Source organism: Corvus kubaryi, unplaced genomic scaffold, assembly GCF_017639235.1.
Source record: "Corvus kubaryi isolate FWS band 111438036 unplaced genomic scaffold, C.kubaryi_AGA036_p1.0 37361, whole genome shotgun sequence".
NCBI classification, from domain to species: Eukaryota; Metazoa; Chordata; class Aves; order Passeriformes; family Corvidae; genus Corvus; species Corvus kubaryi.
In genome coordinates, this window is record NW_024581118.1 from 734,486 (window position 1) to 758,705 (window position 24,220).

The window sequence follows — 24,220 nt, forward strand, 5'->3', positions numbered from 1 at the left end:
CCAATTCTCTCAGCCTTTCCTCACAACAGAGCTGCTCCATCTTACATGTATCCTGCTAAATTCCCTGTTAAGACCTGGATAATGGGACACTGTCATTATCCTGACATGTAGGAGGATGTTGGTGCACTTCATGGAACTGCTTGGATGTAATAAGAAAAATGTAGTAAGCATGGTCTGCCCAAAGCTGCAGTTGGCAGATCAAAGCCAGTGACCAGCTTAACTCCAGACTCTGCAAGAGGAAGCACCATCACTGTGGTGTTGTTTGCAGGTGGGGGGAACCAACTGCTATTTTTAGCACCTCCTCAAAGTGCCTGTTTGGTGGTTGCCATCATTTCCATGAGCCCATCCTAGAATGTAACCCTAGATGTTGTATTAAGGCAGCAAAGGAGGATCTGTGCACATGGGGAGCATCAGTCTTGGTTGGTTTTGACAGCACAGGAAAATCTCAGGAGGCTTTGCTTGCATGTGAGGGCAGTTCTCAGTGAACTGATTTTACAAAGAGTTAAAGTAGAGCATGTTCCAAAAATAGGCTGGAAAAGGCCAATTTTGGGACTAGAAAAGCAGTTTAAGGAATCACTACAGCTGATGAAAATGAAAATGTTGAAAACGTAGGCCCAACTATTTAAACAGGGCGTACCTCCTTCTCTATGTTCTCTCATATATGTTTGAAGGGCGTAAAACTCTTCAAAACCATCCCAGTAAAAAGCTCTGCAAAACTGTGGTGGCTATAACCCTCCTACCATTCCAGCAAGGTGGCTTTGTGGAGCAGGAACACCATAACACCCCGGCTCCCTCTCACACCGTTTGTCCCTGGCTGTAAATGTTTCACAGACTTCACCCAGTCCTGTTTTTTCATGCTCAATGCCAGCTCTTTCTGTGTTACTGCACTTGGTGGAAAACTGCCTTCAGGAGACACGCATGAAGAATTGGGAGTGTGAGTAATATCTATATTTACTATAAATAACTACTTTTGTAAAAGCTGGATGAGTGAGAGAGACAGAATCGTTGATGACACAGGCTTAATAAGCAGAAAATTATTTTTTGAGACAGGTTTTGTTATCTAGGGTGGCTCTACAATCCAGAAGAGCAACATACCTGCAAAAGTGTAAGGTTAGTTGTGCTTTTTGTTGCCAAGTGCCCTCTGAAGTTTCCTCAAGAGTCAGCCTAGTCTTCCAAGTCATCAGTAATGGAGTTTTTAACTTTTTTCCATCTATTTTTTATTCGCTAGATAAAAGTTTCAACCACTTTGATGTACCAAAGCCCACTGAAGATTGGGTGTATTAATGAGAGCTGGAGAGCAGGTCGCCTTTCTGCCCATAGCATTTTATTTGCAGTATTTTGGATATCTTTTGATGTAAGCAACTGTTCTTCATGCTCTAAGGCACCTTGCCACCTGGATTTCTGGGGCATACAGCTGTGAGGGACAGTTTTCAGCCTCCTGCCAAGTTGTTTATAGAGGGGATGTTCCTCATCTTCATTTTGCAACTCCCTTCCTGCTGGCCCTCCTGCAGACATGTCCCTTCCTCTGCTCCCTGCCCTTGTTCTCTGGGTTTATTACACGGATGGGCAGGACTCCTGCTGCAGGAGCAAGGTAATTTCCCATTTGACCTGAAACTTCATGCACCTTTGGAGACAGGTGTTCTGGCTTTATTTATCTCTGCTGTGCTCATTTTCTTATCCTGGCTGACCTTTTGGAGTGCCATGGAGGCTGAAGGAACCAGAAAACCCTGATTGTCAGGGCAGCGTAATCCTCATATTTCACAACAGAGGCATTTCACCAGTGATCACACCTCTTGTTATCTGTAGGGGACACCTTGATAAACCTTGAGGTTTATCAGTCTGTCTGCAGAAAGGAACTTTGAGATAGAAATCCAAGGAAAAGGGTCCCAAGCTATAAGGAAGGACAAGGATTCACACATGTGGGGTGATAAAAGCTCAGAGCTCTGAAAGGAAGCAGGATGGCAAGGTGCAGGGAAGAGTTTCCCTGCAGGATTTATTGGTAGTACTTACTTATCATTTATGTGCCTTATTTGTAATTTCATCTGTTTGCTTGCCTTAATTTCCTGTCGTCAGGCCAGCTGCTGCTGTCTGCTTTTTACACAAAACCCTGGTGTTTGGCTACTCAACAAAATTAATTGGAATTACTGTAAATAATTAGTCCAGGCTTTCTAATATTGACTGGGAGAAAAGATGATGAGGACGTTTAGGAAGTTGTGGCCATTAGACTTAGTAAATACATACTCTGTGAAAACCCTTCAGTGGTGGGAATTGCCCTCTTTTTTTTTTTCCCCTGCTCTTCAATGATGTCCTCCATCAAAGCTCAAAGGCCACTGACGTGGGCTGAGGGTGAGCTATATTTAGGTACTGCAGGAGAAATCCTGCAACTCACTCCAGAGGGAGCTTTTTCCTTCCTCTTCCTTTATTTTTTCTTCTTTTTTTTTTCCCTGGCTCTATACTTTCAGCTGGGTTTTTCTGATTTTTGAGCTCCTGCAGCTTGAGTTGAGCGTAAAGGGCATGTTAGATGTTCTTCTGAAAATAATCCCTTCATAGTTTTTAGCATCTCAAAAGCATTTAAAAAGAACTACAAATGTGTTACTGCACCACTGTGTGTGCCCCTATGCGTGACTGGTAAATGAACACTGAAAGCAGCATTCCCTAATTTCTCAGGTTACAGCAATGGAGGTTTTTTGGTGGGCTGCAGAAAGCTGCTCAGGAGTTACACATTTCTCTTTTTCTTAACCTATTTTTATCCCATTGTGAGTAAATTTTGTGTGTGTGTGTGTGTGTATGTGTGTGTGCACTCTGTGAATCCTGCTCTTCCATATTGCATTCCAGGAGCTGGAGTTGCTACAGCTGAATTTCCCAGTAATTTCCCTGGGAAGGAGGAGCTCCATTATGTGGCTGGTTTCAGGATGAGGTCTGCCCTCTGGAACACATTTTGGATCCCTGATGAAAGCACAGGATTTTTCCCTGCCAAGCCTGGGTTACACTCCCTGCATCAGTGCAGACTCACTGCGTGATGCTGGCTGGGTTTGCAGAATCAGGTTTTTTTCCAAAATAAATGCCAGGCACTGTGTCTGCTGCTGCCTTCCCTTTGCATGCCTGAATGGCTTCAGTCTCTCCCACTGCTGCTTGGGGATAAAACTCAACTACTCAAAAGTGGTTTTTTTCCAGGGTCTGATTATACTTTATCACAGAACTAAAGGCTGGATGAGGTTGGAAGAGACCTCTGGATGTCATCTGGTCCAGCCCCTGATCAAGCAGGGCTGTCTAGAACCTCCTGCCCAGGGTCAAGTCCAGACACCTTTTAGACATCTCCAAGGATGGAGATACTGACAGGGGTGGGGCATCATGGGCAACTCCTTCATGCTGGGCTGAGGAGATACAGACCTGAGACAGCAAGAGGATTTATTAAAACATTCCGTTTAAGACAAGGTTTTTGTTACGAAGTGTGACCTCAAGCTTCACCCAAATGCACAAACAACAGCCATGTTTTCAAGTCCTCCCAAGTGAGGACCAAGGTGCTCCAGGCAGCAGGACAGCCAAAGGACTGTGGTGACAGTGTCTTTCTTAGGTGTCTTCTCACCACAAGAATCCATTCCTGCCTGTGTGTGTGAAGGTTAAATTCACTGCTGGGCCCTGGCTCACCTGTCCGGTGTATACTGTGGGGGTGATGTGCATCTGGAGCGCTCAGGCTCGTGACATGGTTCTGGGGGTGTCGTGTGCAGGACTAGGAGTTGGTCCTTGTGGGTCCATTCCAAGTCAGGATATTCTGTGATCCTGTGAGGCACTGCCTGGTGCTTGGTGTGTGCACACTGAGTTCCTCCCCAGCCTGGCTTCCAAAGCCCATGGTCAGATGGATCCATGGTTTTCATCATCCCTCATTCCCTGTGTGGATACTGAGAGGAGGAGAACCACCCAACGTACGCGATCCATGCTGTGCCCAGGACACCCTTCTGGACTGGATGCCTGTACACATTCTGGCAGGGGTAATGTGATTCCTCTGATGAAATTACATCCAAGAATAATCTCCTTTGACTAGTATCTGAGATCTTTCCATGCTTGATTTGCCCCTTTGTTATAAAGTTACCCTAAATAACATGTTCAGGTGATTTTGCTTCCAGGTAGATAGAGGAAAATAAGAGAGGTTCTCTTCCTGCCAAAGGATAGCACAAAAAAATGAGCCCTTATGTACACATAAAGCAAGGAAACTCAAGTAGAATCTCATAGGTCAGTGCTTCTCCCTTGTTCATCCTGATGGATCCAGACAGCCCATGTGAGATATTATTACCTGAGGCTGGTGCTCATGACTGAGCGAGGTTAAAAAGCGCTGGGCTGGCATATTGAAATTTTACATCTCATCGTTCAGTCCATTTCTAACTCATGCATTTGGTTCCTCCTTTTCAAATACAGTTATTTTTAAGAACAGTTTATGGTATAAAAAGAAAACAAATACTTCATTTTTCCCCTAAGTGCCTTTAATGATGAATTGCATGGGTCTGGAAAACAGTTTAAAGGTGCTGATGGCTCCTTTGAAGAAAAGTGTCATCTTGATATAAATCAGGAATATTATTTTATAAGGGACTATTAGCAGCTTACCTGAGTCCATCTGTGGCAGCCTTATGAAGAAAAGCAACATACTTCAAATGAAGTTCACATGTCTCTAGAAATGGGTTCGTCAGAGGGGAGGCATCAAGGGAAATGTTGACAGATATTTAATTATAATGGCAGTAGTGGCTGTTGCTGTGTTAATAGCATCTGGCAGCAGAGTCACTGCCATCTGTTAGTGCCCTGAAATCCTGGAGATAGTGCGTCCTTTATGGAGGAATTAACAATAATTAACAAATTTATCACATGAAATCACCTTGATTGGATGACAGCCTTACATTGATAATGATTAATTGCAAAATAATGTGGAGTAAAATGTCCACTATTCTCCTTTTTTGCTACTGCTGCTCTACAAATGCAGCATCCTGGGGGATTTCCTTTCAAGCCTGTGGTGTGAGGCAGCATTTACTGCATTTATTTTAAATAATCCTTATAAGCAGAGCTAAATTAAAACCAAACTTCTGCATATTCATTTCAATTTGCAACAGATTAGGTCTCTAAAATCAGTGGTGGTTCTGTTGGTGCGTGGTAACTTATTTAATGTTAAATAAGGGAGAAAATGAGGTTGGACTGCAAGAAGTGACCCTTAAGCCAAAGTCAAGTCAGTCTGGAAGAACAATCTGACTGCATTAAAGCATTTCAAGGTGTTTTTGTTAGCTTAGTATTAGAAGACAAACCATTAATTTCTGATGAGTCAGTTTGTCTTCGAAGTGATGAGGAAAAAATATTCTATTTGTTTGCATTTGGAAGAATTATTTTTGAATACCTATTTTTATCCAAGCCAGTATTTCGATCAGTGCAATGAAATATCGCTGCCATAAGTAAGAGTTATAAACAAAGCAATGAGCCAATTTGAGACCTGGTTGGGTTTTATTTTTCTCTTAACTCTTCCTTTTCTGTCTGTTCCTGCTGAGCAACAGATGGAGAAGGTGACATACTCTTTGCTTAAATAGGAGAGCTGTAATAGATAATTGAGGTGTGGTAATTATCAGGAGCAATAGGAGAGAAAGAGTAAACTCTGGAATCTTGAAGTCAACTAAACAGGAATTTTATTTCTCTTTTCACATTTTCTTTCCCATGCGTGTCAGTTAATATTCTGAATATTGCTCTGGGACCCACAGTGAGAAGGCAACATACACTTTTCTTGTGTCCTTCTATTTGTTCCTAAGTGCCAGAAATTCTTTAGGCTGGGATTTGGGCTAATTCCAGCTCCTGATAGAGCTGCACTGACACCAAACCACGAGCAGAGGTGTGGAAAGCTGAGTTTATGCTGCCTTGATTTATCACAGCTTCTGACACAGGAGCTGTAGATCAGTCTTCCCTTCCCATCCCATGGAGCAGATCTGAGGGTAAAGGCTCACATGGTGCAGGAGGCTAGGGTTTAGCTGATTTATGGCTTCGGTGTCTTCTCCATGAATATCTTCTCCATGAGACCCATCCCTCTCTTTTTGTTTTGCTTTGACAGCCATGTGAGTCAGACATGAGCTCATTGGTTGTGTGTCTGTGTACACACGTGTTCATCACACGCAACATGTACATGTCACACCCTCCTAGCACTGTTAAAATTAGAACATGCTTTGAAAAAAGTGATTTTGCCTTTTGTTCTGCTGCTCTGGCTTGATATCACGGGATCCTGGGCAGGCAGGCAGTGGCTGGTGGGATGTAGCAAACACAGACACCCTTGGTAAGGCTTAGAAGAAGGGTTTGTTTCTCTCTCACTGCTATTTTCATGCAAGGCACTGTTCCCTGGTTAGGAGGATTAAAAGATATGCATTAAACAGTGTTAAATATGCTGAGGCAGTTGATGTTTACAGCCCTTGTAGAATTATTCATTAAAATATTAACTGCTAGACAGCCTCCTTTTTTTTTTTTATTCAGTGATTTAGTAGCCCTCTCCAAAATCTTGTGTGATTCAGACATTCAAAGACTAAATAAGGCTAAATAAAACCACCAAAATTACCCACTAAAACACTGATTCTTGGGTTTATGTTTCTTAAATTGCCATGGATGTGACATGCCTAAGAAATACAGAGGGATTTGTGGAGCGGGTGAGCTCTAAGATTTGACTCAGACCTCTCCCATCTGCACCAGCAGCTTTCCCTAACACATGGCACTGGGAAGATCTGGAAGGGGCCATATCCATCTGAAGGATTTTGGAAATAATAGATATGTGTGTGCACCAAGTTTTGGGTTACAGAAGCTTGTGACATGATGACGAGGTGTTACCAAGCAGTGCTGGCTCTCAATGGCTCTCAACTCTCTCTTTCCCCTCCCAGGCCTTTTTAAAGGTGTTTTTAATGGTTCTGGTCCTCTGCAAAGGACAGGGTTGTATTCTTGTCTATAAACACTGACTGGTTTGTCTTGGAATGAACCTTAAAGCCCATCCAGTGCCACCCCCTGCCATGGGCAGGGACACCTTCCACTATCCCAGGCTGCTCCAAGCCGCATCCAGCCTGGCCTTGGACGCTTCCAGGGATCCAGGGGCAGCCACAGCTTCTCTGGGCAACCTGTGCCAGGGCCTCACCACCCTCACAGGGAAGAGTTCGTTCCCAATATCCCATCTATCCCTGCCCTCTGGCAGTGGGAAGCCATTCCATGTGTCCTGTCCCTCCATCCCTTGTCCCAAATCCCCCTCCAGCTCTCCTGGAGCCCCTTTAGGCCCTGGAAGGGGCTCTGAGGTCTCTCTGGAGCCTTCTCTTCTCCAGGTGAACACTCCCAGCTCTCCCAGCCTGGCTCCAGAGCAGAGAAGCCTGTGGAGCATCTCTGTGGCCTTCTCTGGACTCTCTCCAGCAGCCCCACATCCTTCTTTTTGGGATCTCCAGAGATGATTTGCTTCCTTGGGTCTCTTGTGCCCAATTTTGGGGCTGAGCAGGTCACATCTGCCGTTGCTGCTCTTCACCAGCATGTTTGACATATGCTTCCTCCTGCAGACAGATCCTCAATGCTGATGTTTCCCCCTCTGTTCTGAGCCAGCCTGTGGGTGCTGGGTGACACTGGGACTGCCTTCCCAGTGCTTTGCCTTGCTCTGGTGAAGGTGGAGGCTGGTGTTGTTACTGATTTATATGAGCACCCCGCATTTCCCATGGACCTCTGGAGAGTTACAGGCCAGCACAGAGTTTGATCCCTGGATTTCACCCAGTGACTCAGAGGCAATTCCGCATGCCACTGAGCCCAGGGCATTTAAAAATTGCCCACCTGGGGTCATTTCATCTCTTGTGTTACCTTTAATTTCATTTTTGCTGAGCTTCTCTCATTCGGTTGTGCAGGTAGAAGAGCCTGGACCCAGCTGAGTGTGACACCCTGATGACAAATGCCTGTCACCCTTTGTGTGCTTAATAACTACTGATTAAATACTCTGATAAATACTCTGTTGTGTGCTTTTTGTGTGTTTCAGGAAAAAAGTGCCAGTTCAAATGCAAGACTTAAATCTAATAAAGAGATTCCAGGATTAGTACATCAACCCAGAGCAAAGTAAGTTCAATTTCTTTTGTTTAAATCATAATAAAAATAAACACGGGGTTAAGCAGTGTCTGTGAGGTTCACAGTTACTGCCTAGCAAAGACAAAGTAATGACTCCAGCAGCCCTAAAGTCATGCTGAGTTAAGTACAAGAGGTAAGATCACCTGTGTCCCAAGACTGGGAAGCATCCTCTCCTTTGCACAGCAAAGATGCAGGACTTGAAAATAGGTGAAACGCATCCTATTGTGCCTGACAGAAGACCCTGTGCTATTTTTCAGCTTTCTATACAAGTTACACAGAACAAACTTCTCTATATCCACTAGTGTTCCTAAATATGACTGGATCAGTCCCAGGGAGGTTTTTGCTAGCTCCTGGTTTAGATTAGCAGCTGCTCTGCCTGAGTCTGGGAATGGTCAGGTTGTTAAAATGAGGGTTGTTCTGTAGCTCTGAGTTCTTCCCTGCTTGGTTGGCTGTTCTGTGCCCATACTCTGCCTGGGGTCAGTCAGTGTTACATGAAATATTTGCCTCTTGTGGCAGAGCTGGTTATTGATAGTAGTAACTCATTTCTTATCTAACTCAGTGTTACATTTTAATCACTAATTGGCTGGGAAATAACAGATTATGTGGAGCCACATATTGGGTTTGTGAAGAACAAGTGATAAAGGTTGGTGATTTGGATTTTGAACACCAGTGGAAATGCTGTTCCTTGTGCCCTGCCCTCGGGGCACTTAATAACTTAAACTTGCTGCCTGTCAAGTGCCTTGAACACGATTTAAAGTCTGGAAACTTCAGTTATTTCCTAATCAACTGACAGTGTAATTCAGCCTCTTTTCAAAGGGAAAAGCTGAGTGCTTTGGATGTAATTGAAAAGAAATTCATGGTAGGATGGTGGAGGTAAAATCACTCTTCAGCAATGCTGTACTTCATTACTGTGATTCAGTCCTTCCCAGCAGGGTCAGAGATGTATTTAAGATGCTCTAACATGAGGCTAATTACTCTGGGATAAAAAAGAGCTGTTCTTTTGGTGGGTCATCTCTTGGTACATCCACAGCAGAGGAACTGCATGGGGCCAGGGCTTCCATTCCTTCATAAAACTCTAATTTGAAAAGTCCCTGCAGAAATCAGAACTGACCAAAAAGCCTATTTTTTACATTGCATTGACAGAGATAAATATTGCTGTCACAGACCTGCAAAAATAAAGAGACTTCCCAGAGAGGTGCAGAACGTAACATGAGGTTGTTGGGTAGATCCTCCAGTGTTTGCCCAAGGCTCTGCTGTTTGCCCAACCTACCACTGCATTTCTGTTTATAAAGTGGCTACCTGTGTTTGAGTTGCTAATTGCCAAGTCAGCAAATAGCTGTTATCATGTACAGTTTTTTTTCCAAGGTTTATTTTCTAAAAGCCATGACAATTCTGACTGCAGGGTGGGGTGGCATTGGGTGGAAAAGGGCTACTCGGCTGGAAGAGCAGAAATGAATAGATAAATCATTAGATGCATCTTAGAATACTGTTCTGGTAGAATGGATGTTACTTCTAAACAAAACATGGACTAAGTACCAAATTATAAGTTCTTTTACAATATTTTGATGTCAGATGAAAAGTAAGATTGTGAGGGCCTTCCCCCTGCAGGAGGATTTAGATTTTTCTATCCAGAGCCCTGGACTCTAAAACCAGGGGATGTAGGGAGCCAGCAGTAGCTTTATGGGGGTCTTTGACTGAGGGAGAGGGGTTGGTCCTTCCTCTTTACACCCAGTCCTGGTACCTGCCACACCGTCAGGGCTTACCCCTGCACCTTGCCCTGATCTCACAGGCACTTGCTCTGTCTGTTCGTCACCAAACTCACCCCACTGACACCATTAATGATCACTAAGTACCCTGGGACAAGTTCATAACTCAGGGAGTGACAGCAGCCTGAAGCATAAAATGAAAGTGGTTATTTCAGACCACTTTTACCCTGCCAAATCAGACTCTCAGAATGGTTTGGGTTAGCACATGAAAAACCAGCTAACCCAACCCCCCTGCCATGGGCAAAGGCACCTTCCACTAGACCAGATCTGTAGGATTATCCTGTGGGAATTTTCAGGGATATGACTACACAATACACCTTTTTTTCCCCTGCCTTCTTTTAATTTTCTTACGAATTATGGTTCAGTCACTACAGTATCATCTAATTTTATTAGAAACTGGATTTGTGATGTTGCAAAGGCAAGACTATTTTTCAAGCACTTGCCTACCCATAAAGGGCTACACTGCCCTAAAATCCCTCTCCAAGGCACCTGAATATGTGGGTGATGGGGTCAGCTGTCCCAAATAAGCATCTCTTCCCCATCTGAGGTGGAGGTGGGAACCTGAGGAACAGGCAGACAACTGGGGACAAGAACTCCCTCAACCACTGAAAGGTGAATTGTTCCTGCTCCTGAATGCCCAGCTTTAGGTTTTAATGTCATTTCTGAGCCCTTCTCTTGTGAACTGAGCTTCATTTATGTCCCACATAAGCAAATCTTTGTATACGTTCAGCCGATAGCAGGGAGGGCTCAATGCTGAGCTTTGTGGGGAAGTGCAGCCCGTTGTTGGGCACTTAGGGCATTAACTCACCACAGCTGAAAGGATCACTCTGAGGAAGAGGGGATGGGTGGGAATCCAGCAAGCCGAGCCAGCTTTCTGTGCTGGGGAAAATCTCCAAGAGCTGTGTGTCCTTCTGACTGTTTGGCATCACTGTTGCCACTGGCACCAGTCCCCATCCTCCCTTTTTTGCATTTTTTTTTGTGTTGCACGTGGAGTCCCTGGCACATTTCCCCAGCCCCCTGTGAGCCCAGGTGCTCCTCCCTACTGCGGGTCCAGAGGATGCTCCAGCCTCACCTTCCTGGAGGAGTGTTACTCGTGCAGGAAGGAGGCTCTCACCATCCGCTAACATAAATAAACACCCCAAATACCACCTGCCATCCGTCCTCACCCTTGTGTCCTTGTCCTTTCTGTGTTTTTAGCTTGCAAGTTCCCCATGGGGAAGGACCTGTGGTCTTGTGTGACCATTAGCATTTTACAGACACTGGAAAAAGTATTTTCCAGCCCTCTTTTACTAATGCAAAATCATATCACTTAGCCTCTTGGTGCTGCAGAATTAGTTGAAGTGAAGGGTCTGGAGCACCAGGAGCGGCTGAGGGAGCTCTGGGGGCTCAGCCTGTAGAAAAGGAGGCTCAGAGGGGACCTTCTGGCTCTGCACAACTCCCTGACAGGAGGTTGTAGCAGTTGTCAGTCTCTTCTCCCCTGTAACAAGTGGCAGGATAAGAGGACACAGCCTTTAACCTCATGTTGTGGGTGTCTCGTTCTGTGGTGGTGAGGTTGGCAGTCCTGGAAAACCTCCTGTCCTGACAGAGGGGGGACTCTCACTGGCCCAGGGAGAGGTACTTCCTGCAGTCAGCCTGGAAAAGGGAACAGTCTCCTCTGGATGCATGTGGGTCCCAGTTAACACCCTGAGTGTTATGCATGTACACAGAATTAAATGCAGTAATTTTTTGTGGACAAACCAAAAATAGGGGGGAAAAAAGATTAAAAAGTGACATTTTAGATGAAAGCATAAAGTGATTTATTTTTCACAGTGGTGGAAGCTGATAGCTGGGCCCCCTCAACAACCCTGGGCTGTTTTATAATGGAAGAAATCCTCTTGGTATTGATACTGTTCCTTTGCTTTCCAGCATGCACATCTCCGAAAGCCAACAAGAATTCTTCAGAATGCTTGATGAAAAAATTGAAAAGGTAAGGCACAGTAATGTAAATATCTATTCTCCCTCGGGGGTGGACACAGCTTTCCCAGATCTGTGGGAGGACAGTGACCTGCCTGCTGCAGCTCTCCGTGTTCTTTGTGATTCGGAGGGGTCTGGCCCAAGATCTCTCTTCCTGCTCCTTGGTTAGATAGTTCAAGTGCAAAGACCAGGAAGGCAAAGAGTTCGCAGGAGGTGCTGAGAGAATCCTTTGTTTTGTGGGAATGTCACCAGTCTGGGATTAATGGCAGATTAACTCAGATGTTCAGGGTATACCTCCTGGATAAAGGTGAAGAGCAAAGTGGGGTTTTATGTCATTGCTGATTTGATCTTTCATCTCATCTCTGTGGGAGACAACTGGAATCTTAATGCTGATAGTATCTGGGATACCCCGGGAATTTCATGCTGAATCTCAAAGTAGCCACTGGCTCCAAGGGATTGTGTGGCTGTAAGTGTGGATAACCCTGCTCCAGGGCTGTGCCAGTGAAATAGAGGTGTTGGAGATGTTTTGAAGAAGAGGATGAGTAATTCTTTGCATATCTCAGCTGTCCTGAGAGCAGCTTTTGTGTGTTTCAGAAACCTTTTAAATTAATACTCTTGGCTTTTTTGTGGGACACAGCTCATGCCAGGAGTAGCTGAGGGAGCTGGGGGGGTTGATGTTCACACACTCATTTACTCTTTACACAGCCTATTTTGGAGTCGTATCTTGTTTAATATTAAATATTGGCTTCCTCAGTTGTAGTACACTAATTTTTACTCCCAGTTTCAGACTGGATATGAGGAAACATTCCTTTATGGAGAGGGAAGTCAGACACTGGAACAGGCTTCCCAGAGAGCTGGTGGATGCCCCAGGCCTGTCGGTGTTCAGGAGACATGTGGACAGTGCCCTTAACAACACACAGTAATTTCTGGTCAGCCCTGAAGTGCTCAGGGCTGTTGATCATTGTAGGTCCCCCCAGCTGAAAACTAGACTATTCTAATCTAGTCTATTCTGTTCTAGTCTGTTATTCTATTCTATTCTGTTGTCATGTTGGATTGCAGAGTAGAAGGGAAAGTTTTACTCGCATGACTCTGAATTTCTGCTGTTTTTGCCAGCAGTCCTGGTCTTAGGAGTCACATTGCTACAGTGGGTGCATCTCTCACTTGTCCCAAGTAACACTACTTTTGTTACTTTCCTCTTAAAAAAAATTAAAAATTAGGAAAGCAAAAAAAGACATAAAGGGGAAAAGTGAGGAGGAGTTCATAGATTCCTGAGAAGAATATTTCTGTACCCAGTATTTCACAGGGGTAAGATTTTATGTAACCGAATGCATTTAAAAGTAGAATTTCTAAATATCCATAATACAGCTACATCTCCTTTGAATAAATGCATTCACCCTGTGAATATTCAGATGCTTTTCCTGGACATCATCACCTTCCACAATGTTGAGCACAGAATCTCCAGTGAAATGGATTTTCCAGAGATGTATCTTATCTACAGACCAGACATCGCCATCAGGCTGTATCTAATTATGAATTTTGGTTAATTTTTGTTCCCGAGGTTTGTGGCAGGGCACTAACACCCCTCATTCCCCAGCTGCCATGCTGAGGTGCAGCTGACCCTGTCTCCTCTGTTTGGAGCTGTTTGGATCAGCTTGGAGATGTTCCCAGGTGATCTCCAGGGCTAATTTATCTTGGGGATAATTTATCTTCGGCATCAGGAGGTTGTCTGTTTAGAGGAAATCCACTGTTTATCTGTCAAAGAGACCAAGCTGCTGACAGCTGATGGGATTGGCAGGAGTTAATGTGCAGCTGAACATGGGATTTGTGTTCCCTGAGGATCTCCTGTGCCTGAGGAAATAGTCTTCATAAGAGAAGTTTTGGGCTTTTAAATTCATCTTTGCCCGCAACACTTTTTTTTGTCTAGGTGTCGCCACCAATGCCAAAAAGATTGGAAAATATGAGGGGTTTTGTCTGATCCCTAAATAGCATTTTCAGTTGGTTCTCCAGAGAGATGGAGGACAGCAGTCGAACATTTCGAGGAATCATATCAGTGAGCGGCTCACCAGTGGCAGCTGGAAAAGTCTGCGGACGTGTTGGGGGGTGTTGCCTGTGGCTGGTGAGGTCCCAAACGTTGTGGTGCTCCTGTGTAACCGCGGCTGTTGGATTTGTGATGGAGATGCTGCTCCATGGGCTGTGCTGCAGGAACTGCAGTCAGGAGCAAAACATCCTCAGCTCCACTGAGATCCCCAGGGGTGCTGGGTCACCAACCCCAAGTGAGTAACAACAGCTCTGACGTGTGAGCATTAGGCAGGAACATTACATGGGTGCTTGGACCTGGCACAGCCATCACATGGACAGGGAGGGCAGCTGAAATAAAACTCCTGCAGCCAAAGTGTGAAATGGAAAGAACACGAGCTGGTGTTTCGTCAGCTGCAAACAGGAAGTATTCATGAGTCCTGGAGATGAAAAAAAGCCTTACTGGAACAGTCTGGAGAGTTTCTCTGGAAGTCCTGCCCCCAGCAGTGCGTTCCTGGCTGCTCCTACAAAGCTCCCACTGCCTCCTGCAAATGTCACCCAAAAGGTAAAAACCAGAATGTCATGAAGCATGGAGCTTCTGTCTACCAAAATTCAGTGTCAAAACACTGTGAGTCGTTCAGAGGGGGACATCTGCTCTGTCTCTGAGTGAGTCTGTCTGTCCCTGCTCTGAGAGCTGGAGCTGAACTGGCATGTACAGAACTGCCTGTGATGGTGGTAGTGCCATTCATAGGGTTTGCTGGAAGGCAGAAACACTGGGATGAGGGCTGGGGTAGGACTGACTGAGAATGTGAAAGTCAGCCTCGAACATGGGCTTAGATATTGGTTCTGCTGGAGTCAACCCAGTCCTTTAAGAAACACCAGAATTTGAGGTAAAAATACTCCCAGACCTGATGAGAAGCCAGAGTTACAGGTTAGATGGGATACTGGGAGCAGCTGGAGAGAGCTGAGCAGTTGACAGCACAAGAAGCTGTAGTTATTTGTAATATCATAGAATATCCTGAGCTGGCAGACCCACAAGGACCATGGAGTCCAACTCACAGGACAGCCCTGAGAATCCCACCACATGCCTAAAAGTGTTGTCCAAACACTTTCTGACCTGTGGCAGACCATGGAGAGAGAGCAAAGGGGGAGACCAAGGACCTGTGAGCAGCACGAGGCCCTGAGCGGTGGCAGAGCAGGCTCAGAAAAGTGCCCAACATCTGCCAGTGGCTGCAGTGAGTCCTCCTGGGGCTTCCTGCTGGCTGAGGTTATTGTGAGTGGAGTCACGGGCTTTGCTTTGGGAGACAAAAAGCACGTGTGTTCCAGAGTTCAGGGGGAAATGGAGCAGAGACTGGCAGTGGGAAGGAGGCAGCTCATCTGCTGTCAGCCTTATCATCATTTATTGAAAATTAGCCTGAAATTACAGAAACATATTCCAGTGGAGGATGAGCAACAGGTAATAGCAGCAATTAAGCTCGAGGAGAGCATTCCCTGGAGTAAATTAGAAAGATGTGGGTCAGGAGTACAAGTGATTTTCTTGACCTGAGAGATGAAGGCAGAAAAAGACAGAAGTATGTCTTTGGAAACCAGAGAAGGAATCAGAGAGTGACTGAACAGTCCTCCTAAAGGAAACCCTGCAGCTGCTGGATAAATCTGAGATCTGCTGTGCCCAGCAGAGGAGAAGTGGGCTCTACTGGCTGCAGCCAGGATTGGGACAGTCACTGTGTTGCTGCCTGTTCCGAGCTTCCCCTCCTCCCTCCCAAAGACATGTGCTCCAAGCTCCTTTGTTCCAAGCACAGGCAAAGCCAAATGTAACTCAGACTCTTCAGCAGTGTCTGACTGGCCGGTCACCCCGGGTCTGCCCCCAGTCCTCCCCTTTCCCCTTCTCCTAATAAAAGATGGTCGAGGGGAGGCAAACGCGCTCTCACTCAGCTCAGCGACTTTCCTGTGGACATCTCTGGTTGTCTGTCTCATTTGAAAGCTTCTAACTGCAGGGAATTGAGCGGGCAGGGAGCTATATTTCTCCCTCTTTGCTTCTGCTGATGGTATTTGCTCTGCAGCTGATTCAGGTACCGATTCTAGAGCTACTAAAGTGCTAGATCGCCCTTGCTACCTCTCAAGGCTGCTCGAGGCATTGAAATACAAGCGCTAGCCGGTATAAAGCTGAAAAGACACCTTCCACATTTGGCGCCCAACGTGCTATCTCTTAACTCCGGTTCTGAGAGACTTTCAGGGTGTCCCGGCAGCTGTGTGTCTGCTGGAGTTAGCTCCGCACGTCCTGCTGCGCCAGCTCTGTGTGGCGAGGTGTTACTTTTTGTGTAACATCGAGCCCGGAGCCTCAGCCTGTACCCCCAGCAGAGGAGAAGTGGGCTCTACTGGCTGCAGCCAGGATTGGGACAGTCACTGCACTCCCATGTTGGGATAAATCTGGTTTTGAACTATTGGCTCTGATTAAGAAGATAGAAACATGTCCTGGTACCAGGCCATTTGTGTTGGTATTCAGGCAAGTAAATGGATGACCTGGGTTCTCTCCAGTCTAATAGATCAAGGACTAATTTAGTCAGTTGTTGCATTTGGACTCAAAAAGATTTGCTGTGAAACACACAGTGAAGAATTAACACGTCTCTCCTGAGGTTTCTCAAGCCTTTGGTTGTTTTTATCTTCTTTCTGCATCACAGATTTATTTGGACCGTGATTCCACAGGGCTCCATGCAAATTGTATGTTACTCCCTGAAAAGAAATCCCAGCACAGAAAGGACATAGACCTGTTGCTGGAGAGGGACTTGGGACAAGAGCCTGGAGTACCATTTGACAAGGGGGAATGGCTTCCCACTGCCAGAGGGTTGGATGGGATATTGGGAAGAAATTCATGACTGTGAGGGTGGTGAGGCCCTGGCACAGGGTGCCCAGAGAAGCTGTGGCTGCCCCTGGATCCCTGGCAGTGTCCAAGGCCAGGTTGGATGGGGCTTGGAGCAAGCTGGGCTAGTGGAAGGGGGTGGAACGGGATGGGCTTTAAGGTTTCTTCCCACCCAAACTGTTCTGGGATTCCATGAATTGCACGGGATGGCTCAGAGCAGAGTTGATCCTGGGCACAGCCCTGCAGGCTCAAATCCATTGCCTTGAAGGGGCCCTGTCCCACCAGGGCTTGCATGAAATAAATAGAAATAAAAGCTATAACGTATGAAGCATTGACTGTGGAAAATTTACCCATTTAGTGCTTGCTAGCACAAACATCTTGATGGTGGCTGTCCTGGAAAATGATGGGAAAAATGTCTCTGCATCCTCCACAGAGCAGTACAATGATCTGGAGGAATTATCTCCTTGAAGTATATGTTATTACTGGGGGCTGTGCCAGAGTGTATAGGCAGCTGTCTCTCTGTAGGAAAAAGGCTGAGGGGTAATGGAAAAATTGACAAGCAATTCCTGGGATTATATTTGGGGATTGTAACCCCACAAGAGAAGCACCTCTGGCTTTGTGGTTCAAAAGGGACCATGGTAAAACAATCCTGGGCAGCTGTACCAGAGGAAAACTGTCACCAGTCCCATCATCATAAACTGTCTCCTACATGGCTACAATGGTTTGTAAAAAACAATCACAATGCAAACATGCTCATGGACAAAAATGAGATTAAAAATTGTGAAGATGTGGGGCTGGTGGGTACCCCGAGCCTGGGACATGGTGTTGCCACCCCCATGGGGGATGTCACTGTGGGTCAGCAGATCACTTGGTCTTGAGCACCAGCGCTGTGTCGGGTGGGTGTGCAGGGATTTCTCCACCCGTCCACTCACCAAGTCCCGGGGAGCTGGTGGGAGAATACCCAACCCATGGGAAAGATGCAACTGGCAGCAACTCACTGCATCCCTCGTTAAGTAATGCTGGGCATGGAAGCGGGGAGTGGACACAAAGCAGCTCCTTGTATGGGATGGAGGGAGTGCCCTTGGGAATGGGCTGCCAACCCAACGTATGCGAGGGCACAATGATTAGGCTGAAACTCATTAGCAAAGTGGATTGCTCTTAATGACTCCATTGATTTTTCCCTAACAAAATGAGAAACGGACAAAAATAAGCACAGTATACAACGATTTAGTGCCGCCTCCCGGCATTTTCTTCCCGTCCTTTCTGCGAGGGCTGTAAACAAAACCTGATGAAAAGGGTTCCCAGCGCGGGGCCGGGCAGGGGCTGCCCAGCCGGGCCCCTCAAAGGGGCCACTGTGTCCCCAGCCCCGCCAGCCCGCAGGAGAAAGGGCTGCTTGCTCCCTCCTCTGCCTCCCCTGCCTCCTCTTCCTCCCCTCCCATCTCTCCCTCCCCTTCCTTCTCTCCCTCCCCTGCTTCCTCTCCGTCTTCGTCCTCTGCCCCTCCTGTCCCTCCCCTGCCTGGCCCAGTCCTCCGGCACAAGGGGCCATTGAGCCGGGCAGTGTTGTTTATTGGCCTGTCAGCCACACAATGGGGAAAAGGCCTTTTCCCTGCGATTTTTTTCTTTCTCTTTTTATTCCCTAAAAGGATATCATGAGCCATGGTGCCTCCCCTGGAGGGACATCAGGAGGGGAGCACTTGGGAGGTGCAGCAAGGGGAGAGATGCCCTTCTGGTTTGAGTGCAGGCGGCAGGAAAAGAACATCAGGCTGCTTTTTAATTTACCTTAAATTCACACACTCGTTAAGAAACACGCAGAGTGTTCTGTGGACATCTACGAAAGCTGACAGTTGGATTTTGAAACTGCAGAGGTGGGAAATGGGATTCCTCAGGAATTAGATGGACTTGGAGGCATGTATTACAGTTCTCATCTTCCTCAACATAATTCATTCACACTTTCAATCATTAAATCATTAATCTCAGAAATCACAGAATTGGAAGGGACCCACAAGAATCATTGAGTCCAACTCATGTGAATGGCTTATGCAGGGATTGAGCCCACAATTTACTTAGTCCATGGGTGGCCCATGCATTCCTGTTAGTAGCCACTTGCTCTGTACCTCTGGCTCCTCTGGATGCAGGAGCCTGCTCCCCTGGATGGGATTTGACTGGAAATCATGGAATCGTAGAATCAGAGAGTGGTTTGGGTTGGAAGGGACCTTTAAAGGTCACCTGGTCCAACCCCTGCAGTGAGCAGGGACACTTCCACTAGAGCAATGTGGTTTCTGCAGGCTCTTAGCTGACCATTTCCCATGAGGTTTTCCCAGGCCTCCCAGGATAACTGCCCATCTCAAGCACAGCAGCCTCTCAGTGATCAAGAGATCATCTCCTCCAGCATTTGTCAAGCATCCTCTGAAACAACCAACAGGTCAAAAATGGACATTTTAAAGTATTTTACTGGATTGGGGCCAAAGTTGCCTTTCTTCTGCCAGCAGGGAGTGGCAGCCCTCTGCCCAAGGAGCACCGAGGACACAACCCTTGTCTTGGATTTCTGATGCAGCGGGAAAGGCTGTGACAGCAGGGCACTTTATTCCTTCTCTGATCTTCCTGAGCAATGCTGGCCTTGTTATTACTGACAAAAATGCATTTGGGGAGTAACCTTTAGACCAAAGCTCTGTCGGGCACCATGAGGATTCACCGCAGTCTGGGCATCACCTGAGCTCGTTGGGTCACCCAAAGGATGACACGGATGTGTCCCCATCCCCAGCAGTGTGCAGATGGAAATGACGTGTCTGGAAGGCTCAGCCCAGCTCGTGGTGGCCTTCAGGCCTTTGGTGGGAGGTGGTGTGTCTGTGCTATTGCCAGACCTTGCTCAGCACGTTGGTTTGAAGCAGTTCCTTGGCATCCATTTGAGAACTGATGCACTTGGCAGCCATGGAGCAAACCCAAAAGCAGAAGAAAGGTAGGAGGAGTAGGAGGGAAAAAGTGAAGGATGGCTTTTCTTCTCTCAGATTTGGGTCTGCTTGAGGCTTTAATAGTAGTGATGGCCACCAGTGGGGAGTGCTCCCTCTTGAGCAGGTAAATGGATGTCCTGGAAATGTCCTGAGCTCAGCCCTCAGTCACTGCTGCTGCCTTTCACAGATCTGAAGCATTTTGGGCAAAGCCTTCGTCACCACCAGGTCAGTCTCCTGGATTTGTCCAGATGTGGTCCCTGGCCTGGAGAAAACCGACAGATTTGTGCTTCACTGCAAAGAATTTCAGTGTTCCTTCTTTTTGAGTCACAGCTCAAAAAATGGTTTGTTTTTTTTTTCCTTTCTTTCTGGGTCAGTGATTTCTGAGTCAGAATTTGGGCTGATAAGTCTCTTGGGGGTTATTTTAATGTACTTAGAAAACCCTTCTGCTCTCAGTGCTGGGCCACAGGGAGTTGTCAGAGCACTGCACATTACTGGGTGTGGACTCCAGCAAAGCCAGGCTCTGCAGTCCCACCATCGGTGCTGGGATTTTCACTGCAGAGACATTTTGGAGCCTTTGTTCATGGTGTGCAGCCCAGCTGTGTGTCCCAGATAAACTGATTGCTGTTAAGAACACCGATCTCTCAGTTTTTTTAAACTTTTGTCTTTCCTGCTCTCCTTCTCCAGGTGCTCAGGTGATACACCCAGCACACGGGAACAATGGGAAATAGTCCAGAGGTTGAGATTTTGTGTCCTGCATTTGAGGCACTTGTTTGATGCAAGATACCCTGGGTGCCTTGTACCGAACAGCTGAGCTCCAGCTGGTTTTGTGCAGGGGGACAAGGACAGTGGCTCCCAGCGGGTCCTTTCTTGCTGCTCTGCAAGAACGGGTAGGGAGGGACAGGATGTGCCTTCTCCAGACCATCCCAAGGGGAATACCCAGAGAGATGCTGCTCCACACCTGTGTTTGGGATGGGATAAAAGGTATAACATGACTGGTCTGATAAGAAATCCATGTTTTGTGAAGCTTAGGCTGAATCCCCCGTAGTACAAGCGTAATTTCAATACGAATGGTATCTTTTGCTCTGTGGTTAAACTCTTGCTGGGGTTATCAGATGAGCGATTCTTGTTCACAGCAGCTGCCTTGTGTTGCTCATAGGATTACATGCTTTGTTGCTTTTGCCTCAGAGATTATCCTTTCACAACAAATCTCGGGGCTGTGTCCATCAAAGTGGATCTTTACATAAAAGCAGGTTTGTAAATCAGTTTGTTGGACCTCCCCTGGAATTCAGTATATGGGGGACGTTTATGAGATTAATAGTGACAGAAAGAGAAGTGTCTTCTATCCTGGTTTCCTGCAAATTCCCTGTGTCTATGGTTCCTACCCAGCTCTGAACTTAAACCGCCCAGGTTTAGAGAACTGCTCTCAGTAAGCATTCCCTGGATTTATTCCTGTGTGCTGTCTCCATGTACCGACTGCCTGGCCTTTGTCCCTGCAGGGTCGTGACTACTGTTCAGAGGAGGAGGATGTCACATAGTGCCAGCTCTGCGCTCGCCCCAGGAGCACCTCCAGTGTAAATAGATCCAACCCAGCCTTCTGGATACAACCTTCGGGATGTCTGCTCGAGCGAACAGCACTCCATAACAGAAGACCATTTCCACATTATATGCTCCATTCAGTTACAGTGTTTCCTAATGAACACATGAGGAATATTGCTAAGAACTCCTAAGGAACTGTTTTTGTTGCTGCTAGTTAAAACTTGTTGCAACTTCTCACTTTTTTCTGTGTCCAGATACGCAGCAAATCCTTAAAAGTTAATCCAAAAGACGGTGTTGATTTTCTTGAGGCTTCTGGCCTGTTTTCTATCAGATGAGGTAGTGTTATACCAAGCTTCCATAAGTGAACATCCAAGCATCTAAGAAACACCCCTAAGCTGTGTGTCCTTCCGCGTCGGGGCCGGAGTGCTTGTTAGTGCTGGTGATTCCAAGCTTTGGAGATGGGATGTTTTTGCCATGGCAGGCCTTGTTTCTCAGCTGAGAAGAAGCTGAGAAACTATTATCCATTAAAAGTATGTTATCACTGAAATACTGGAAGTGATACAGGATCAGGAATTTGTATTTTAAGAGGAAAAAAGTTTCGTTTAAGAGGTATCTTAATCAAGGACTAAGCTTGCAGTATTGGCTTTGCTGAGCACGAATGGGAGTGTGATCACAATCATTTTGAATCTCTTTTTTTCTAAGAAAATAAACATTTTACTGTTTTTATGTATTCTTGTCTTTTACCATTCCTACAACATGATGTTTTAAGAGTCTGGGGACAAGGAAGACCAAACCTCTCCTCCACCTTGATGTGTCCCGTGCATCTGATCTCTTAAAGCAGCTCTGTGCCAACTGGGGGGATCTGTTGGGTGTCCTGTAGAGTTTATTTTTCCATATTAAATGGAGAGGATATTACCTTCTCAAAAGCAGATGTAATATTTTTAACAAATGCTGTCATGAGTCAAAAAAAAAAAAAAAGGAAAAAAATACAGCTTTTGTATTTATTATTTCAAAGAAGATTGTTACCCCTGCAGATATTTCTTCCAGCTTTGATGCCATATGAGGGCAGGGTTTGCACTGCATCCTGTGAAGAACCTTTGTCAGTGTAGTTTGCTGTCCTTGTGTTGATTTCATTTGTGGGATGGGTGTGGACCAGACTGAGGTTGCATTAACAGCATCTCTTAGGATGTGGCTGACACTTGAGTGGGGCACTCCACGCAAATATTGGCCATTTTTCACTGGGCTTTCTGAAAATCACATCCCGTTAAAGAATCTAAGTCCTTCAAAGATCACCTGTGACCTCTGCAAATCTGTAAGTTGCTGCTGAATTTCTTGACTAAAGAGGTTTCCCTCAATGTTCGCTCTGATTGGGCTGGACAGTCCACATCAGAAGATTTCATTCCCCATCACTACTGTGCCATACCTGGAATATGTCCAGAAACCCCCAGCTCCCTCCTGCTGCCATCCCTGCACTGGATTTACCTTTGGCTGTTGGGCAGGGGATGAGGCAGTGGGGACAGACCTGGGAGTTGCTCATATTCCTGCAGGGTTGGGTGTGAGCCCATCCAGCAGGAGCAGCTTTCCAAGCAGCAGCTGTGAGAAATCAACTTCTTTCCTGAAGGCAGAAGCTATCTCTGGGCTCCACAGGTCCCTGGTCCCCTGGCAGCCTCAGTCTGAGCCCAGTGGTTGCTCTATCCCAGGATTCAGACAACTCCAGAGCTTCAGCAGCTTCCCCTATAAAAGCTCCATGTCAGGCTCCTTTATGGCATGTTCAGCTTTATCCTATTAATGGTCAAAAACCACCAGCCAGCTCTGATTTCCCTAAATCCTCACTCATTTGAGCAGCTGCATTGGGCAGGCAGCCCTTCTCAAGTATCCTGACCTCCCTGGAGATGAAGTTTCTCTGCCTCCCTTCCATCACATCGCCCTTCCTGGGGCTGTGGCATCTCTCAGTGCTATGGAGCCGTTGGGTTTGTGATGAATTCTTCAAGGTGATGTCTCTCTGCTCCTGGATACGATTTTTTCCATAATTTATGCCAGTTCTCAAGCAGGTAACTACGCTTGGGAGAGTCGAGAGACTGCACATTTCAATTATTTAAAATACTTTGATTAATAAAGAGTCCTGGGGCTTGATCCCGCAAACCCTTCTTTGCAAAGTGCTTTGGAAAGCTCTCACAGTAGTGCAGAAGTGCTGGGGTTGGGTCTGTTCTTCTGAAACATTTCCTTGTCCAGGTGTAAATGTGTGTAAATGTCCCCACACAAACACTGTTAGACACATCATGGTCTTTCTTTCAGCCTTCTCTTAGTTTTAATAATTCTTTTATTTCATGTTTTCCTTGCTGCTGCTGATGGCACTAGAGACCTGCGCTTCTGTGGACGTTTTGTGAGCGAGGAAAAGCAATTCCCATCTGACCTGTGGTCGTATTCCAACCAGCAGCAGGTGCTTTAGACTTCTGGATGAATTACAGCCTCCTGCTGGACCTGTAGATGGCAATATTTGTGTCAGCCTGGGTCGGCTGTTGTGCTGCTGGCTGGGAGGCACCAGGGTGTGCAGGAGGTTTGGAACCTGCTGTAGTTCTTCCACCTTTGCAAAATCCTGGGAGATTTTGTTAAAAGTCTGAACATATGTGGCAGATGAGGGCCTGTAATAATATAAGCAGATTACTCTGGCTGAAAATGCATCTCTCCTTGGAGCCTACCTCCCCATTGCTTTGCTCAGCTCAAATGCATTCAGTGGCGTGGAAAGGAGGAAGGTGGGAAGAGGAGGAAAACTGCTCCTATCTGGTACACTGTGCTTGGCTGTAAATGGGATTTCATGGTTCCTCTCGAAGTGCCAGGGAAGTTATTTGAGGCCCAAACTTCTCTTGAGGAGGCTGATGCAGTATTTCCCAAACTCCACATCATATTCTGGGATCTTGGAGAAAATTGTGGTGAAGAGGTTTTGCAGTCAACCTTCTTCCATTGAAGTGCTTTCTCCTTTGTCCAGAGCCCTTTGAGTGGTGCTGATTTTCCTCCTCGGAGCCTGCCCCAAGCATTTGGAGGGGTACTGGGGAGCT

At 46.3% G+C, this 24,220-nt stretch overlaps 1 protein-coding gene across 2 annotated transcripts in view; it reads left to right on the plus strand.

The window, feature by feature from the left end:
* The window catches only part of CUNH1orf21 (chromosome unknown C1orf21 homolog), a 116,029-nt gene that overhangs the window by 86,584 nt on the left and 5,225 nt on the right, over positions 1-24,220 (plus strand). The window contains exons 4-6 of one of the 2 annotated variants that reach the window (XM_042033856.1): positions 8,003-8,079; positions 11,760-11,820; positions 21,125-21,894. In XM_042033856.1, coding sequence (XP_041889790.1) covers positions 8,003-8,079; positions 11,760-11,820; positions 21,125-21,163 — 177 coding nt within the window. In that variant the 3' untranslated portion in view covers positions 21,164-21,894. Of the gene's footprint in view, positions 1-8,002; positions 8,080-11,759; positions 11,821-21,124; positions 21,895-24,220 lie in introns of those variants that run through there. The other variant, XM_042033854.1, reaches the window with a different exon arrangement.